Raw genomic sequence first — 20,577 nt, 5'->3', positions numbered from 1 at the left:
ATATTCTAAAATTTTTAAACCAGCACCTGGATATAAAAACTTTTGTAACTGCATGTGATTTAAAATTTAGCATAGCCACTGAGTTATCACTGAAATATATTTTTTTATAGCGCCAACTGCTGTTTACTCTTTATCTTATTTCTCTATCTACCTCACTGGGGTGGGCATACATGCTTAGTTCCATCCTTCAACTGCCTCCGGAGCTGTGATAGAAAGCTACAGCAGAAATGACACACCATCTGAGCTAAGGCTTGATATAAATCTAGCAGAGCAATGAATGGGGAGAGCTCTGGATCCATTTGAGGTAAAGGGCTGGTTCTAGCTATTTAGAAAGATTGTCATGAACTATATGTCTATTCTATGCATTCCCTTTTGGTGACCAAGTCCCTTTAACCACTTAATGAGCGAGCAATTTTCCATTTTTTTATTTTCATTATTTACTCCCAGCCCTCCCAAAGCCATAACTTTTTTATTTTTTCATTCACATAGCCATATGACAGTTTGTTTTTTGCGGGACAAGATACACTTTCTGATGGCACCATTTACTGTTGCATAAATTGTGGCGGAAAGCCTGGGAAAATTCCAAATGGGGTGAAATTATAAAAAAAAACACCATTCCGCTACAGTTTTATGAGTTTTTTTTTTTTACACCATTTCCTATGCTGTAAACTGACCTGTTACTTTTATTCTCCAGGGCAGTAAAATTACGGTAATACCAAATATGCATCGTTTTTCTTACACTTTAATACTGGGGAAAAAAAACATTTTAACTTTGAAGAAAAAATAAAAAAAAATTTATCACCATAATCTGACTGCTATAAGTTTTTTTGTAGTTATGTGTACAGAGCTTTGTGGGGGCTCATTCTTTGCAGGGCGATCTGTACTTTTCAATGATACTATTTTGGGACTTTTTGATCACTTTTTATAAAAAAATTTATGGGAGGAGAAGCGACCAAAAAACAGAAAATCTGTCATTTAGACTTGCAATGTGCTGTATATTTTAACAGTATGGGTGTTTTTACACGTGGTGAGGCCATTTTTTAATTGATTACATATTTTATTTACATTTAGAGGAAAGGGGGGTGATTTGAATTTTTATATTTTTTTTATATTTTTTATTTTTAATAATACTTTTTATAGTTCCCATAGGGAGCTATAACAAGCCAGCATTAGCATTGGAGTGTATGAGAAATACAATGTACTCCTATGGCGCCTGCCACAGGCAGAGGCTCCATAGGAACTAATGTGCGTCAGCTTCTGTTCATTCAGGAGGACAGAAGCTGCAGAACAATGTATCCAGCTCCCCAGATCTCCGTTGGCGTAATTGGGTTAAATGTTTAAAACAGCAGGTACCTGGTGGCTAGGGCGCCTTCTCCACTTGCAAGCAGGTGCCATATAGAACTGCTCAGCCGCCAATGTAAAATTACATTGGGCAGTCGGGAAAGGGTTAATGCACAAAGTCTGAAAAATGCAGGTGTTTTTTATATTGAACTCTTCACCATCAGCAAGTTGGCTGAGTTTGCAGGTTCATGGTTTTTTTATGCACTTTTTTTGAAGCCAAAGCCAGAAGTAGATTCAAAAAGAGGATACATTTCTAAAGGAACTCTTTTCTTTATACAGTAAGTGTCCTCAGATCCATTTCTGGCTGTGGCTTCAAAAACTGCACGAGGAAACCCAACCTTACAGATCACACAGCTTATATAATGAATCTATTACATCTCCCTGGTGTAATGCAGCTGGATGTGTTATATTTCAGAGGGGTGAACGCTCCCATCCACCTAGCACACAGTAAAGAGCCGTTTCCAGCACATACCAGCTAGATGCTTTTCCATGCTCTGCAGTTCCTTTGCGGTTAAAGCTTCTTTCAAGAGTTTTTGGTTCGACGTGCCCCCACTTCTGGCAGACAAGACATCCAAGTCCCAGACTGGTTGACGCTAAAGAAGTTCAAAAAGTGAGAGAATGTACTTTTACAAACACATTGAAAATGGAAATAGGAAAGCAATAATTATATGTTCCTTGCGCACTGAGATTTTTGGAAACGAGTTGTTTCCTATTAGAAGTGTCTGGTGTCCTGAGCACTTTCAGGAATAGGATGTTAACTCTGTAAAGCATCAATAATAAATCTTCTATCCAGCTACACTGTAGATTTATCACACATGAGCAGCCAGGAATAAGTTACATAACATCTATGTCAGATCATCTCCATCGTGCTGGCTTACACAGGTACAGTTTTCCAGCTTATTTTCTATTAAATGAATCCATGCACAGTTGGATCTAGAGCGAATACAGAGTCACATAAAGATTCCGAAACTGCTGGATTTTTTGCAATTCTGGGGTCGTTGGAAATTGTGAGTCGCACCGTGACACCATTCAGTTCATTGGCTGCAGTGCTAAACAACGATCTGTGCCGTACTGTGACCAATATAATTGTGTAGCCCCAGACTATTACTATATTTCCCTTGATGGGACCACTGCACGGAAAAGAAGAAGCTAACAATACGATTCCGTAACAATCAGTCATTCGCCGACTGGCTGACTTTTCTATTAAAGGGGTTCTCTTTAAGGAGACAACACCTTGAAGAAATAATTAGGTCTTGGGCTTCATGGAGACTGGAAATCTAATCTACAGTTTATATTTTATGGGGTTGTGTCATGAAAAAATATTCTAAATCTTTAATACCAGCTTCTGTCAACTTTAGTAAATACTTGTATTCCCCATGAAAGAACAATTCTGGGGCATCTTTACATAGAACTACCATATGCGTTATGCCATTTCTCCATAATTCCTCCTAGAAATTCCTTCTGTGAACGACCGTCTATTTTAGTATATACTCGTATTTCCCATGAAATATAAATATTGGAGCATCTCTGTTCGTCCTCTTGGAAATGTATGAATAAATTGAGAAAAATTTCCAAGAGAAAAAGCAGAGGAACAACATCATGCAGAGTTGCAAGAAAAGATGCCGCAGATTTGTTATTTAATGGGAAGTACAATATACAGTAAAATAGAGGAGAGCTCACAGACCATATGTTCAGACGTTGTTTCGCTTCCCCCTACAGCTTATAATTTAAGTAGTTTGGTCTCAGCAACATAAGCATATTCACTTTATAAGGTATGTATATATATATATATATATATATATATATAAAGCTGAGTGTATGTGTATGTGTGTGTGTATGTCCACTAAAGGAATCCGCACCGTCGCATTTACAATCACAAAATTTGGCACACAGGTACATCAGGTGTCCAGGAAGGGGTTAGACCAGGTCTCAGCTCTCTAGGATGTACTGTTCTTGAGATATTCCCAAAAAATGCATTAGCCAATAGAAGCTTGGTCACATGACCCTTATCAGCCAAAAGAAGCTCGCAGGTACTCCAGCCTCCACATACACAGTTTTACTCCAGGTTTTCATAACAACCCAGCCAATTTTCTTCACTGCTGTAGGAGAGCTTTAAAGGAAATCTGTAACCAGGATAATTGCTATTGAAGTAAAGCCATGGCCTAATAGCACTTTGTAACTTATTTCAAAATGTGCCTTTGTTCCAGCAATAGATGTTTTCATCCTCTGAAAATCCTTTTTATTTGGTATGCAAATGAGCCAGTAAGGTGCCCAAAGGGGTGTCACTTTTGCAGGAAGGAGCCCAGACACGTCCCCTGCCACAATGTGTCCACCCTCAAAACACTTAAAACCCCTCCCCCATGTCCAAGCCACATCCTGATCCAGTTAGGCCACGCCCCCTCCCACTCCTGAGCCGACGGGGATTGAAAAAATGAAGGTAAAAATCAACTTCTGTTAGCTGCAGTGGTGGGAGGGAGGGTGACTTTTTCCCTGAAGCTCACACTCAGACAGTACAGTGCTGCTATCTTAGAGTGAGCTGTTCAAAAAGACACGCCCCCGATCTAGTTAGGCCATGCCCCCTCCCAATCCTCAGCCGACTGAGATTGAAAAAATGAAGTTAAAAATCCACTTCTAGGTCCTACTAAGCCACGCCCCGATCTGGTTAGGCCATGCCCCCTCCACTCAGCCGACAGGGATTGAAAAAAATGAAGGTAAAAATCAACTTCTGTCAGCTGCCTGCAGAGGTGGTAGTGAGGGTGACTTTTTCCCTGCAGCTCACATTCAGCTACAAATTTTTTATTTAATACAGGCATCGATTTCTCATAGTTTTCATGATCTCTGCTTGCTGTTATTCATTTGGAAACTTCATTGTTTAATAATCATACAAGTGCATGGCGTATTGCACACTGATAACTGTACTGCACACAGACTACCCCTAAGCCAGTGTTGGCGAACCTTTTAGAGACCGAGTGACAAAACTGCAACCCTACAACCCACTTATTTATCGCAAAGTGTCAACACGGCAATTTAACCTGAATACCAATATAGTATTTCTTCCATGTACTTTATCCATTAAGTTATATTAGCCTGCATACATTCAGTGCGCTGCCTGTGCTGTTCATAGTGCACCCTGTGCTGATACAGCATATAAGGCATATTGGTACAGCTTAGACTTTTTCCAGGATGCGGGTGCCCACAGACAGGGCTCTGAGTGCCGCCTCTGGCACCCGTGCCATAGGTTCGCCACCACTGCCCTGAGCTTTGGCTGAGTTCACATCAACGTTTAGCTTTCGATTCTTCTGATCTGTCAGAAAAACAGAAAATAAAACATCCTTTTTTTCCCCATCCATCAGTTATGATCAATTTATCTCACTTCCATCTGATGGAATTGACACAATCTGATATCTGATGCAAACTAATCATAACTGATGCTGAAAATAACGGATCCGTTTTTAAACTTATTTTTTGTTCTTCTGACAGATCAGAAAAACTAAAAAAAAGGAAACGGTGATGTGAACGCAGCCTAATGGGTATATTGAAAACGCATTGAATCCAATTCAAGAACAAAAAGTACAGAATATATGATTTATCAGAGCTAAACTTAAAGGTTATTTGGTGTTAGATTGAAGCTGGGATGAGCCTGTGCAATATTTCATATTTTTTACCCATTTGTGTGACAATATCAGATTTGGTGGATCAGCACTGTCACTTTATTCTGTTCTCTACCTTTATTTCTTATCATTCCTATCACACAGCACTGGATGAGATGAATGATTTACCTAATCTGTAAGATTATACAGTTTAGGACAAAACATAAGCATGCTATTTTTGAGTCTACAATGGAGAAGGAATTGGCGGAATTATGTAGATAATAAACTAAATGATAGCATGCAATGCCTGTCTGCTGCATCTAAAGCCAACAAACTTGTTTGTTGCATTATGAAAGGTATGAGCTGGAGAGAGTACAAAGAAGAGCAAAAAATGAATACGTCTGGAAGATCTCAGTTGAGATAAATTGTCAAAATTAAATGTAATTATCTACCAGAGGAGACTGATGAATATGTAAATGATCCCTATAAAAACCAATGCAATAAATTACTCTTTTCATGGACCCAACAAGTCTGCTGCCTGAGTTTTTCATCTTCAGGGGCACTTCAGGCAGATGCTCCCCTACTCATTGCAGGACCTGCAGCGGTAAGTATAGTTACCTGACCCCTGCTGCTGGGTTCCAGCTCCTTAGCTCCTTCACTGCCGCAGCACCCTGGTCCCCATGTATCAGCATCTGGTTTGACAGCCATTGCAGCCTATCACTGGCTGCAGCAATGAAGCATCCCCCTTGCACCACATAAATCGGTCATGTGACACAGGGGACACGTCACAGATGTGGCCAGTGATTGGCTGTAGCAGCCTTTATACTGGATGTTGACGAGCTGGGACCAGAATGCTGCAGCAGCAGGAGAGCGAAGGTGCCGGAGCCAAGCAGCAAGGAGCAGGTAAATATGCTTCTCTCCGCAGGTCCAACTACGTGGAAGGGGGTCTGGCAAAAAGGCCCCCAAAAGTGGAAAACCCCTTTTAAGGAAGAGCAGTTTTGCCACATAGCTTGAAGGCATTACATTACGGTCTACGTCATAAAACATAGACCCATACAAATTAATAATGGCTGAAAGCATAAATAGTTTTAAGAAGGGGTTATATATCTTCATTATAAAACCCAATATACAAGGTCACCAGTATTAATACAGAATGTTGATCCAAAGATCTGTCCAGTGGCCAGCAGGGGTCAAGAATTTTTTTTTTTTTTTTAACTTTATGGTAAATTGGGTCTAGTATGCTTTTTGCTGGTCCTTCTCTTCCTCTGGATCAATGGGGTTTGTAAGTATAAAAGGGTTAAAAATTGACTTTTTTCTTGTAGTCTTTATTCACTTGTAAGGATATTGTAGCCGCTTGTAAGGATATTAAAAAAAAATTGTTCATCTTGTTACTTTCCTATAATAACCCATAGACAATTTTACAGGTCCAGTAGTGTGTCACTGAGGGCATATGGAAAGACCATAATCTGCAGGTCTGGGTAAAGTAACACTGCTGCTGAGAATTTACAGTATTCCGGTAGGGAAAAGTTACCCCTTATAAACAGAATAGGGGATAACTATCTACTTTGTGGTGGTCCTACCGCTGGGACCCCCACCAATCTCGAGAACAGGGGCCCCATATCCCCTGCAGGTCCCCTGCTGCTCCCGACCGCTCCATTCATTTCTATGGGAGTTCTGGAGATAGCCAAGTACAGCACTGTGGATAGGGGATAACTTTTACCCATGGAATACCTTTAATGATTGTACATGCTGCCGTGAGAGAGTCTGGCTTATACATGAGCATCTGCTCTCCCTGAGTAGGTGCTGATTTAATTTTATTTATTTTACTTGTTTATACAGTGCAATCACATTCAGCAGTGGAGCTTACAATCTAAATTCCCTATCAGTAGGTCTTTGGCTTGTGGGAGGAAACAAGAATAAGCAGAGGAAACCCTCACAAACAAGCGGAGAATGTGCAAACTCCATGCAGATGTCCTTGGTTGGATTCAACCAGCAGTAAGTTTGTGTTGACGTCACTGATTATTTTGCCCTTCCTCTGATCCGTCACAACTATTACGCCTCAAAAAACGGATCCTGTTTGTTGAGCATTTGCAATTGCCAAATTAGCATTTGGTCAGTAATCCATCAGTATTGCTAATGCCAAAAAAACAGGAGTGGATCTAAAACAGAGATGACACGTGAACCGAATATTTGCATGTCTTCTGTGTTTTCAACCCACTCCTGCTTTTGGCTACCAATTCATAAGCCAATTCTGATTGGACCATACAGGTCTTAAAGCTGCTACATAGACAGGATCTGTTGTGCGTCTCATTTTTCCTTCCTTCTGACAGACCAGAAGAAGTGTCAAATAAATTATGATATCAGCCAGGCCTAAAGCCAAAATAGTGGACCAGTCATGAAGTAGGGAAGGGTTGGAACACCATGAGAAATTCACAGAGTGGCACAATGACAGAGTCTGGAGGTGGCAGCAGCAGCATTAGGAGGAGGCCACAGAGTGGCACAATGACCGAGTCTGTAGGTGGCAGCAGCATAAGTAGGCCACAGAGTGGCACAACGACAGAGTCTGGGGGTGGCAGCAGCATCAGGAGGAGACCACAGAGTGGGACAATGACCAAGTCTGGAGGTGGCAGCAGCATGAGTAGGCCACAGAGTGGCACAACGACAGAGTCTGGAGGTGGCAGCAGCATCAGGAGGAGGCCACAGAGTGGCACAATGACCGAGTCTGGAGGTGGCAGCAGCATGAATAGGCCACAGAGTGGCACAACAACAGAGTCTGAAGGTGGCAGCAGCATAAGGAAACCACAGAGTGGCACAATGACAGAGTGTCGATCGACCAAGATACTTCTGGGGAAACCTGTCTGGTATGAACAGGCCTCTAGTAGCTACAGACAATGACAAGACAAAGCGTCAAGATAGTTTTGAGCCCGGAAGAGTCGCGAAGTTCATCAAGATAAGTCACTAAAGATTTTACCATATATAACTGCAGCTCTGACCTCAGAATAAATTTAGTTTTTCGACCGAAATACTTCAATAAAGATTTTTCTGCATATAACTGCAGCGCTGACCAATGAATTAATTTAGTTTTTTGACCGACATACTTCAATAAAGATTTTACCACATATTACTACAGCGCTGAACGCTGAATAAGATTTGGTTTTTCCACCAAAATAAGTTACAAAAAGATTTTACTGCATATAACTGCAGCACTGAATGTTGATAAAATTACGGTAGTTTTTTCACCAAAATACATCACAAAAGATTTTACCACATATTACTACAGCGCTGAACGCTGAATAAGATTTGTTTTTCCACCAAAATAAGTCACAAAAAGATTTTACTGCATATAACTGCAGTGCTGAACGTTGATAAAATTTGTTTTTTTACCGAAATACATCACAAAAGATTTTACCGCATATTACTACAGCGCTGAATGCTGAATAAGATTAGTTTTTCCACCGAAATAAGTCACAAAAAGATTTTACTGCATATAACTGCAGCGCTGAACGCTGAATAAGATTTGTTTTTCCACCGAAATACATCACAAAAAGATTTTACCGCATAGAACTGCAGCGCTGAACGCTGAATAAAATTAGTTTTTCCACTGAAATACATCACAAAAGATTTTACCGCATATAACAGTGCACCGAGATGGAGAGAGTGTTCGGATTCCCCCCGCACTATACGGACGTCTCAGAAATGAACCGCTGCTCCCGAGTCCCGACAGCAGCTCCTGGGAAGGCCATGGTGCGTCCCGGTCATCCGGCATCCTCCGCTGAAGGATGATTTTGAAAGTGTGTAGAAGCCACACGGGTCTCCCACGCTGCAGATTTATCATAGAGACATCATGGAGATTTTACAGCATATAACTACAGCGCTGAATGCTGAATAAAATGTGTTTTTTGACCGCAATACATCAATAAAGATTTTACCGCATATAACTGCATTACTGAACGCTGAATAAGATTTGTTTTTCCACCAAAATACGTCACAAAATATTTTACCACATATAACTGCAGTGCTTAACACTGAATACAATTTGTTTTTCCACCAAAATACGTTCCAAAAGGTTTTACCACATATAATTGCGACCGAAATACGTCCATTAAGATTTTACCACATATAACGGAGCACGGAGATGGATAGGGTGTTCAGATTCCCCCCGCACTATACGGACATCTCAGAAATGAACCGCTGCTCCCGACAGCAGCTCCTGGGAAGGCCATGGAGCGTCCTGGTCATCCGGCATCTATTCGCTCTGCTGAAGGATGATTTTGAAAGTGTGTAGAAGCCACACAGGGCCCCCACACTGCAGATTTATCATGGAGACATCATGGAGATTTTACCGCATATAACCGCAGCGCTGAATATATTTTGTTTTTCGACCGAAATACTTCAATAAAGATTTTACCACATATAACCGCTGCACTGACTGACTGCTACCGCCGTTACTTCCGTGAACCCCTGCACCACTACTTCCCGGGTAGGCTGCTGCGAAGCAGGTGCTCTACCCCAGGCACGTTTGGCTCCCGACCTCCCTCTGCTGCCACCCTGCTGACTCCCAGCCATGCTTTCAACACATATAACCGCCGACGTGAACTGACAATATATTTTTCTTTTTGTACTGAAATAGGCCACTAAACACTTTCAAGACATATAACCGCCGACGAACAAGATGTGCTTTAACTACAGACTGTAAGCTTTAATTTGCGGGTATTTACATCCAAATCAGGTGAACGGTGTAGGAATTACAACAGTTTGCATATGTGCCTCCCACTTGTTAAGGGGCCAAAAGTAATGGGACAGAATAATAATCATACATCAAACTTTCACTTTTTAATACTTGGTTGAAAATCCTTTGCAGTCAATTACAGCCTGAAGTCTGGAACGCATAGACATCACCAGACGCTGGGTTTCATCCCTGGTGATGCTCTGCCAGGCCTTTACTGTAACTGTCTTCAGTTCCTGCTTGTTCTTGGGGCATTTTCCCTTCAGTTTTGTCTTCAGCAAGTGAAATGCATGCTCAATCGGACTCAGGTCAGATGATTGACTTGGCCATTGCATAACATTCCACTTCTTTCCCTTAAAAACTCTTCGGTTACTTTTGCAGTATGCTTTGGGTCATTCTCCATCTGCACTGTGAAGCGCCGTCCAATGAGTTCTGAAGCATTTGGCTGAATATGAGCAGATAATATTGCCCAAAACACTTCAGAATTCATCCTGCTGCTTTTGTCAGCAGTCACATCATCAATAAATACAAGAGAACCAGTTCCATTGGCAGCAATACATGCCCACGCCATGACACTACCACCACCATGCTTCACTGATGAGGTGGTATGCTTAGGATCATGAGCAGTTCCTTTCCTTCTCCATACTCTTCTCTTCCCATCACTCTGGTATAAGTTGATCTTGGTCTCATCTGTCCATAGGATGTTGTTCCAGAACTGTGAAGGCATTTTTAGATGTTGTTTGGCAAACGGCAATCTCTAATCTGGCCTTCTTGTTTTTGAGGCTCACCAATGGTTTACATCTTGTAGTGAACCCTCTGTATTCACTCTGGTGAAGTCTTCTCTTGATTGTTGATTTTGACACACATACACCTACCTCCTGGAGACTGTTTTTGATCTGGCCAACTGTTGTGAAGTGTGTTTTCTTTAACAGGGAAAGAATTCTTCGGTCATCCACCACAGTTGTTTTCCGTGGTCTTCCGGGTCTTTTGGTGTTGCTGAGCTCACCGGTGCATTCCTTCTTTTTAAGAATGTTCCAAACAGTTGTTTTGGCCACGCCTAATGTTTTTGCTATATCTCTGATGGGTTTGTTTTGTTTTTTTCAGCCTAATGTTGGCTTGCTTCACTGATAGTGACAGTTCTTTTGATCTCATCTTGAGAGTTGACAGCAACAGATTCCAAATGCAAATAGCACACTTGAAATGAACTCTGGACCTTTTATCTTCTCATTGTAATTGGGATAATGAAGGAATAACACACATCTGGCCATTGAACACCTGAGAAGCCAATTGTCCCATTACTTTTAGTCCCTTAACAAGTGGGAGGCACATATGCAAACTGTTGTAATTCCTACACCGTTCACCTGATTTGGGTGTAAATACCCTCAAATTAAAGCTGACAGTCTGCAGTTAAAGCACATCTTGTTCGTTTCATTTGAAATCCATTGTGGTGGTGTATAGAGCCAAAAATGTTAGAATTGTGTCGATGTCCCAATATTTATGGACCTGACTGTATTTTTCTTTCTGTACTGAAATAGGCCACTGAACGCTTTTGCCACAAATAGGTGCACCAGAGAAGTGCGCATATTTTTTTCTTTCTATAAAAAAATAGGCCACTGAACACTTTTGCAACAAATAAGTGCACCAGTGAAGTGCGTATATATTTTTCTTTTTTTTACTGTAATACGCCCCTATATGCTTTCAACAGAAACAACTGCAGAAGTGAACTGAGAATATATTATTTATCTTGTTGGACTAAAATAGGCCACTATACGCTTTGATCAGAATTAACTGCAGAAATGCATTGAGAATATATTTTTCTTGTAGTACTGAAATACGCCCCTATATGCTTTCACCAGAAATAACTGCAGAAGTAAAATGCGTATGTATTTTTCTTGTAGTACTGATATAAGATACTAAAGATACTAAGATATAAGCCACTAAATGCTTTTCAACATAACACTTGCATCCCAATAACAAATAGCTGGAATGACAGAGCTGTCTAATGGCTATTTGGATCCCCAAATAATCGTTCCCTGCACTTGTAAATTGCTTTCCTATCAATGTCCCTAGCGCCTTCTGACGTCTCTCTTTGCACTAAGATGCTGTGAAATGATTCCTCCGTATTCTTTCCCTGCACCTATAAATCGTTTTATTCTGTCTTTTTTTTCCACAATGAGGTTTTTCTAATGGCTGTCCCTAGTGCCTTCACACATCTGTCCCTGCACTCTGAACACTGGAAAATGGCAGAATCTAAAATGGCTGCCGTATTTATAGGGCTGTGACATCACAGGACTGGCTGGCTGCTGATTGGCTGCATGTAGGCATGTCAATCTGGGTGATCCCGCCTTCCCAGAGTTCCTTGCCCCATATCCTCAGTCCTCACACGTGTAGCGCCATTTTAGGAAAATTGCTATTTATTACCACGAAGCGCGAGGAAATTCGCATTTGTTGCGTATCAAATTTTTCCTGAAATTCGGATCGAATTCCACTTCATCAGCTTTGATTCACTCATCTCTAATTATTAGGATTTTATTAAAGCAATGTGTCAGCTTGACAAAACAACTCTAGAGGCCAATTTCAGAGCGAGGGAATTTAATACTGGCAAATACGCTTGGACAAACTGTTCAAACAAAAAAGTCAATTTGTGAATCAATTTGTTACAACATCTTTGCTCTTGCTGAGATTTTATTATCTTTACATGGGAAAGAAAGATCAAAAAATCCAGAACCTCCTTTCTGCAAAATGTATCTGGCTACAAAAGTTACTTAGTAATGATAGATACCTTTCTGCATCAGTAAAAATGCCATAACTTTAGTTATTTGTTTTATATCTATCAGTTCTTAGTTAAGAGTAAACCAACAAAACAAAGCAAGGAATGTCTGGTTGGTCTATAGCAGTGGTTCTCAACCTTTCTAAAGCCGTGACCCCTTAATACAGTTCCTCATGTTGTGGTGACCCCCAACCATTACATTTTTTTCCTTGCTACGTCATAACTAATTTTGCTACTGTTATGAATTGTAATGTAAATATCTGATATGCAGGATGTATTTTTATTGCTACAAATTGAACATAATTAAAGCAGAGTAATTAATCACAAAGACATCCACAGATCCCCCCCTAAACAGTGCCATCCACAGATCCCCCTAAACAGTGCCATCCACAGACCCCCCTAAACAGTGCCATCCACAGATATCCCCCCTAAACAGTGCCATCCACAGATCCCCCCTAAACAGTGCCATCCACAGATCCCCCTCCCCTAAACAGTGCCATGATGGCACTGTATCCCTCTCCCCTAAACAGTGCCATGATGGCACTGTTTAGGGGAGGGGGGATCTGTGGATGGCACTGTTTAGGGGGGGATCTGTGGATGGCACTGTTTAGGGGGGGATCTGTGGATGGCACTGTTTAGGGGGGATCTGTGGATGGCACTGTTAAGGGGGGAGATCTGTGGATGGCACTGTTTAGGGGAGGGGGGATCTGTGGATGGCACTGTAGGCGGATCTGTGGATGGCACTGCCATCCACAGATCTCCCTCCAGGGGAGGGCTGGCAGCCTTAGTCCTTGGGGGCAAATCCAGTCAAGTGGCCCATTTTTTAGCCCCGCCCATTATTAAAAGCCCCCTCCTACATATAATAGGCCACTCCCAACACACACTGTACAGCTGACATTCTATAGTTGAGGCCTGTCTACACATCATACGGAGAGGGGAGGGTCTGTCCTGGCTGCACTGCCTGCTTATATAACAAGCTACAGCCAGGAAGCTCCTCCGCTCTCCTCCCTCCCCTGATCCTGCTCAAGGTTTGTGGTTCCCCCCCACCATCTGCCACCCGCCCGTGGCCTGCTGCCCCCTTTCTTTGTTCTCACTCAGCTCTGAATCCTCCTTCTGCAAATGGCAGGAGGAGGAGCCGGAGCATCTCCTCTCCTACATAGCACCACATACCTCTTACATCCAGTGATGTCACCTTTGATGTAGACGTTCTCTTTCCTCATCTTCTCCATTCAGACCAGACCGCCATGATGATTTTTCTGCCATCTCCCGTCTCTGCAGAGATTGAGAAACAGACATTAGTTTCCTGCCACCCCCAATACTATACTGCAGAAACAGTCCCCCTGGAAATACTACTACCACACAGATAGTGCCCCCAATACTGTACCCGCTATGCCCCCAATACTATACTGCAGAAACAGTACCCCTGGGAATACTACTACCACACAGATAGCGCGCCCTTAAACAATTATTGGCACACAGTGCTCTAAAAAATAACTGCGCCCAGACACTAATAGTATAAAGATAATGTCCCCCAAAAATAATTGTGCTAAGCTGATACTATGCCAGGGTGCCCCCAAAGTAACAGTGCTCCCCAAAATCCCACCAATAGAAATAATTCTCTGCCAGAGCACACTTAGTAGTAATAATGCCCCTATAGTGCCCTAGTAATCATGTTCCTCATAGCCCCCCAGTAGTAGTAAAGCTCCCCATAATACCCCCTAGTAGTACTAATTTTCCCTATAATATGACAGTACATGAAATACCCCCGCTTAGTGCCCGCAGTTGAGCTAATGTCCCCATAATGTATGCCAGTATAAAATACCCCTATATAGTGCCCCAGTAAATGCCCTCATACTGCTCCTCTCCCCCTCCCCCATAGTGTCCCCAATAATATGCCAGTGAAAAAAAATGCCCCTTAGTGCCCCCAGCAGATGCCACTATAGTGCTCCTCTCCCCCACAATGTGCCAGTAAAAAAATGCCCCTTCTTAGTGCCACCATATGCCCCAATAGTGCTCTACTCCCCCATAGTGCCCCTAAATAATGCCCCATAGTGCCGCTCTTCCCTATAGTGCCTCCCATAATGTGCCAGTAAAAATGCCCCCTTAGTGCCACCAAATGCCATAGTGCCCCCATAATGTTCCAATACAAAAGGCCCCTTTAGAGCCCCCACTTCCCCATAGTGCCCCCAAATAATGCCCCTATAGTAACACCAGATGCCCCATAGTGCTGCTCTCCCCTATAGTGCCCCCCAGAATGTGGCAATAATAAAAAAAAGCCCCTTCAGATACCCCCATAGTGCTCTTCTCCCCCATGGTGCCCCCCCATAATGTGCCAGTAAGAAATGCCCACATAGTGCCAGCTCCTCCAATAGTGCCAGCTTCCCTCATAGTGCCAGCTCCCCCCTATAGTGCCAGCCCCCCCCATAGCGCCAGCTCCCCCCTATAGTGCCAGCCCCCCCATAGTGCCAGCCCCCCCATAGTGCCATCCTCCTTATAGTGCCAGCCCCCCATAGTGCCAGCCCCCAATAGTGCCAGCCCCCTTATAGTTCCAGATCCCCCATAGTGCCAGCCCCCCCATAGTGCTAGCTCCCCCATAGTGCCAGCCCCCCCTATAGTGACAGCCCCCCATAGTGCTAGCTCCCTCCCATAGTGCCAGCCCCCCATAGTGCCAGCTCCCCCATAGTGCCAGCCCCCTTATAGTGCCAGCCCCCCCATAGTGCCAGCCCCCCTATAGTGCCAGCCCCCCCTATAGTGCCAGCTCCCCCTATAGTGCCAGCTCCCCCCATAGTGCTAGCTCCCCCATAGTGCCAGCCCCCCCCATAGTGCCAGCTCCCCCCCATAGTGCCAGCCCCCCTATAGTGCAATCCCCCCTATAGTGCCAGATCCCCCCCATAGTGTCAGATCCCCCCCCATAGTGCCAGCCCCCCCTATAGTGCCAGATCCCCCCCCCATAGTGCCAGCCCCCCGCAAAGAAGAAAAAAAAAAAAACACTAATACTTACCTCCATCAGCAGCGATGCAAGTCTCTTCAGGCCTGTGTCCATGCTGTGTGCTGCCCGCCTCAGGCGTCGCGATGATAATGACGTCATCGCGCTGCCTGAGCCGGCCTCTGATAGGCTGCAGGCATTAGTGCCTGCGGCCTATCAGAAGAACAGTGGAGGGACACGCCTCTCCCTCCCCTGCCCCACAGCACACAGCACGGCCGCAATTACATCCAGGGCCGCGCCGCCTGTGGTGATCGGCGGTGCGGCCCTGAAGAATAAAAAATATATATATATTTTTTTTAAAGACGGGCGGCCCAGCGGCCGTTTATTTAGGGCGGCCTGGGCGGCAATTGCCTCCATGCCCCCCGGCCCAGCCCGCACCTGTCTCCCTCCCCGACGCTCACAGCAGTATATAAACTAATCAGTAACTACTTTAACTTTAATCATTGCTCATTGCTGAGCTCTTTACTTGGATTATAATTTATTTGGATATGGGATATCTTACTTTGTCTTAGCTCCGGTAATAGCAGGCAGTGCAGGGGGCGGCGCTCACTCACTGACGTCACGCGCCTGCGCCGCCTAGTGGGAGGAGCAGGTGCGTGACATCAGTGAGTGAGCGCCGCCCCCCGCACTGCCTGCTATTACCGGAGCTAAGACAAAGTAAGATATCCCATATCCAAATAAATTATAATCCAAGTAAAGAGCTCAGCAATGAGCAATGATTAAAGTTAAAGTAGTTACTGATTAGTTTATAAATATACTGCTGTGAGCGGCATGGCCCTGTATATTCTAACCCCCAGGCAAGCGTCCCTGTCACCATGGGAACGCCTGGGGGTTAGAATATACCATCGGATTTGAGTTTTTACGATCTCACTGAGCTCGTAAAACTCAGATCCGATGGTATATTCTAACCCCCAGGCAAGCGTCCTCGTCACCATGGGAACGCCTGGGGGTTAGAATATACAATCGGATCTTCTGAGTTACTCAGCCGCAAAACAAGCACCGGCGACCCCCCGGAAAGGGCTGATCGACCCCCAAATGGGTCGCGACCCCTAGGTTGAGAACCGCTGGTCTATAGCATCTATTCATGGAAGAATTGATCACAAAGAGTGTAGTGGGGAGACAGGGAATTACTCTGGAGAGGTTTATACTTCACATTGAATTGGGGGTCTGTAAGAAAGCTTGGAAGCTCGGACACATGTGGCACTTTTAAGAAATGGGCTCTTTACATTACTAATCTTATCATTTGCTTCCATGAAAAGTGGCAACACAATGTCTAATAGACATTGCCCCCCAACTATACATATCTCCTCGCAACAATGTTGCAGAACAGAAATCATTGGACCATCCATGTATTGAAGGAACACATTGGTTCTGCATGAGATGCTGGTTCTTCCACAGGGAGAAACACTTTAGCTAATAGTGAAGGAGTCCTGAGAAAATACTCCTTTGTATTCTTTTTGTCATTATGAAACCAAGATGATACCTAACATCCCCCTCACTCACTGAAGCCATCTGGCACCAGGAGAGAGATAGTGTGTGGACTCTCATTGCAGTCCTTGGTGACCTTTTGGCGCCAGGGGTGGTGTGGAGTGGGCCCGGCATGCATGCTGGTAACTGCTTTCCGTGGATATAATGGAGGCCATTTTGGCACCAAAAATGACAGAAATTCAGGCGGATCCAGCATGCATGTGGAACCTGCACTTTCTGAATTATATGATAGCCGTCATGGCACATAACAGGTAAAATTTAGTGTTAGGAACCCGTCTAACTAGAGATCACCTTGACGTGCGGCAGATGGGCTCAAATAATTTTGTACAAAATGATTTGCCAAGCATCTCTAACTTATTAGTATAGCATTTGCAATTATGATGCAATTTTGTACTTTATTTGGTTTGCAGTGAGCTGTTGCATTGCATGTTTTGTTTAAAAGTCTTGTTCTCAGCCATAGCAACGTGCCCCTGCGCTTTGGGATGTGCTGACTGACCCCCTTTTTCTTTGCAGTTTGGTGTGGTGGTGTTACAGTGTGGGCAGGTGTTTATAGTCAATACAGATCTTCCCTACACTTTGTGAATGGTACAGTGGCAAGCACTTACTACCTGAATAACATCATTAATCTACTCATTGTGCCACCGCATGAGCAACACAGGATTAATTTCATCTTCATGGACGACAATGTGCCAGCTCATCGAGGACACATCATTAGGGATTAGCTGCTGGAGACTGGGGTACCTCAAATGGAGTGGCCCGCACTGTCTCCAGACCTGAATCCCATTGAAAACCTATGTCATTAGCTGAGTTGCCATGTAGAGGATTGTAACTCTGTACCCCAGAACCTCAATGACCTGAGGGCTGCCCTTCAAGAAGAGTTGGATGCCATGCCTCAGAAGACAAGAAGTCGACTTGTGAACTGCATGGGACGTTGTTGTCAAGCTGCAATTGATGCTCAAGGCCACATGACAAATTTTTGAGACAATGACATTTTTTGTTCGCTTTTGTTTCAATAAATTGTTTGAGATTAGGAAATCACAATTACATGCTTCTACTTAAATGCCCTACTTTCATGATATCATATCATTGTACCGTGAATTTTTTACGTTTCCATAAATTTCACCCGAAAGCCAAATATCCCTAACTTTTTGTGAGTAGTGTAATTTCTCTAAACCAAGGAGCACATAAAAAATGGACCAAATTTTGACAAGTTACTCCAGAATGTAGGCGCACTCACATTTGTAAATGAGGGCCTATGCTTCTACCTTCTGAATGTTTAAGATCTAGAGGGGGACATCCAAGTAGACCTTTAGCATTGTGTAAAGGTTTCTGTAGCAGGAATGAAAATAAAAGTAAAATTCACCAGTTTATTTTAGGATAGCATATTTAAGAGTATTTAATGGCACGTGTGAATGGGGCTCCATTTCCTACAACTATGGATGTAGATTATTGGACGTTCACTATAGTCTTTGAAAACACAACTATAATCAAACTAACTAAGACCTGGAAAAGATCAAACCAGCAAACCTGCCATGAACTTATGAAGGTAAATGCCATTGGGATTGATTTCATGTATTACGCCAGAACTTTAGTGCTTTTGACATTTGTATCAGCTGTCAGGTTATATTACCCTAAATTTAACTTTCTATTCTGAATTACACTATAAAATATAAATGCCTTTGACATCTTTGTTATTTCTTAAATTTCATTTTGAACATTTTCTGCAGGATAAGTCACTTTTTCAACTCCCACACTTACTGGATTCTCTCCAATCTGGCGTTGAACTCACATTCCCTTCTTAGTTTTGCACTGTCCATACTAGCAACCATCTTCACAAAGCAATGCACAAGGTTTCCACATGTAAAATTGTAATTGTGGGAAAAGTCACACATGTAAAAATAACATTTTCAATTAGCCTCTTGTCAATGGAAATGAACACAACACAGGGTATGTACTCTAGATCTCTTCCTTCCTGACCAAGTATCACCTATTTAAAGAATTCCCCCCAAAGGCCATAATCATACGCTGTAAACACAAGTACTCTGAGAGCTGATGTGTACATGCACCACAGGTTGGGACCCTAGGTTCCAAAGCAGGGATGACCAAATAACTGAGTTTTGGGAGTCACAATGATGAATATTCAGGAGCATCAGTCATGGAAACAAAAGCATGCAAAACAGCACATTTTCAAATGTAAACCCCCATCCCTCCAAAACCAAACTTGATGTGGTTCTGATGGCCGCGCAATCTTGTGATGCTCTTGAATTATTTAAACTCATAAAGGTCTCAGAAGACTGTGTCCACAACAAGGACAAAGTGGTGCTACCCTAGACATATTCTACAGCAGTACAGATGAAATAGTAATAACATCCTAACAAAGTACAATAGCTTATACCAATGTGCCCAACACACAGAATTATCTATTCTCATAGAGGTGACGATAAAATAATCACAAAAAGAATGCAAGAGAGACTTATTACAGTGGACTGCAAAAATTCAGCCCAAAACCTTTACTTTTAAAGCTAACCTGTGTGTCATTTTAGCAGCAAAGTGCATCCAAATATATTTTCTTGGTGCTAAAGTCTACTGCTACAAAGTTGGCTGCTGAGAGTTAGAGTATGTGAGCAGAGTTTCTAGCAATTCCAGTAAGATTCCATGATTACTGTGCAGTAATAGAACATTGCAGTATATACCATGTTCCATCAGTCAAGGTAGCAATAAAAAATGTAGCATAGTAGCGAATATAGAAAGTTAAGATTAGTAGATTGAATATACTAGTTTTACAAAAAATCTTGTTTTAATAATGTTTTATAAATACATATATATATATATATACAGTACAGACCAAAAGTTTGGACACACCTTCTCATTCAAAGAGTTTTCTTTATTTTCATGACTATGAAGGCATCAAAACTATGAATTAACACATGTGGAATTATATACATAACAAACAAGTGGGAAACAACTGAAAATATGTCATATTCTAGGTTCTTCAAAGTAGCCACCTTTTGCTTTGATTACTGCTTTGCACACTCTTGGCATTCTCTTGATGAGCTTCAAGAGGTAGTCCCCTGAAATGGTCTTCCAACAGTCTTGAAGGAGTTCCCAGAGATGCTTAGCACTTGTTGGCCCTTTTGCCTTCACTCTGCGGTCCAGTTCACCCCAAACCATCTCGATTGGGTTCAGGTCCGGTGACTGTGGAGGCCAGGTCATCTGGCGCAGCACCCCATCACTCTCCTTCATGTTCAAATAGCCCTTACTTTCAAAGTTTTCCCAATTTTTCGGCTGACTGACTGACCTTCATTTCTTAAAGTAATGATGGCCACTCATTTTTCTTTACTTAGCTGCTTTTTTCTTGCCATAATACAAATTCTAACAGTCTATTCAGTAGGACTATCAGCTGTGTATCCACCTGACTTCTCCTCAACGCAACTGATGGTCCCAACCCCATTTATAAGGCAAGAAATCCCACTTATTAAACCTGACAGGGCACACCTGTGAAGTGAAAACCATTTCAGGGGACTACCTCTTGAAGCTCATCAAGAGAATGCCAAGAGTGTGCAAAGCAGTAATCAAAGCAAAAGGTGGCTACTTTGAAGAACCTAGAATATGACATATTTTCAGTTGTTTCACACTTGTTTGTTATGTATATAATTCCCTTTTGTGTTAATTCATA

General features: G+C 42.8%; 1 protein-coding gene across 1 annotated transcript in view; it reads right to left on the bottom strand.

Moving 5' to 3' along the window:
• The window catches only part of C5H8orf34 (chromosome 5 C8orf34 homolog), a 384,661-nt gene that overhangs the window by 79,961 nt on the left and 284,123 nt on the right, over positions 1 to 20,577 (bottom strand). Inside the window, exon 12 of the mRNA XM_040432398.1 lies at positions 1,814 to 1,934. Within this exon, the coding sequence (XP_040288332.1) occupies positions 1,814 to 1,934 (121 nt within the window). The remainder of the gene's footprint in view (positions 1 to 1,813; positions 1,935 to 20,577) is intronic.

Source organism: Bufo bufo, chromosome 5 (assembly GCF_905171765.1).
Source record: "Bufo bufo chromosome 5, aBufBuf1.1, whole genome shotgun sequence".
NCBI classification, from domain to species: Eukaryota; Metazoa; Chordata; class Amphibia; order Anura; family Bufonidae; genus Bufo; species Bufo bufo.
Note: the sequence above shows the minus strand (reverse complement) of the source record. Positions and strands in the feature narration are given on the sequence as shown.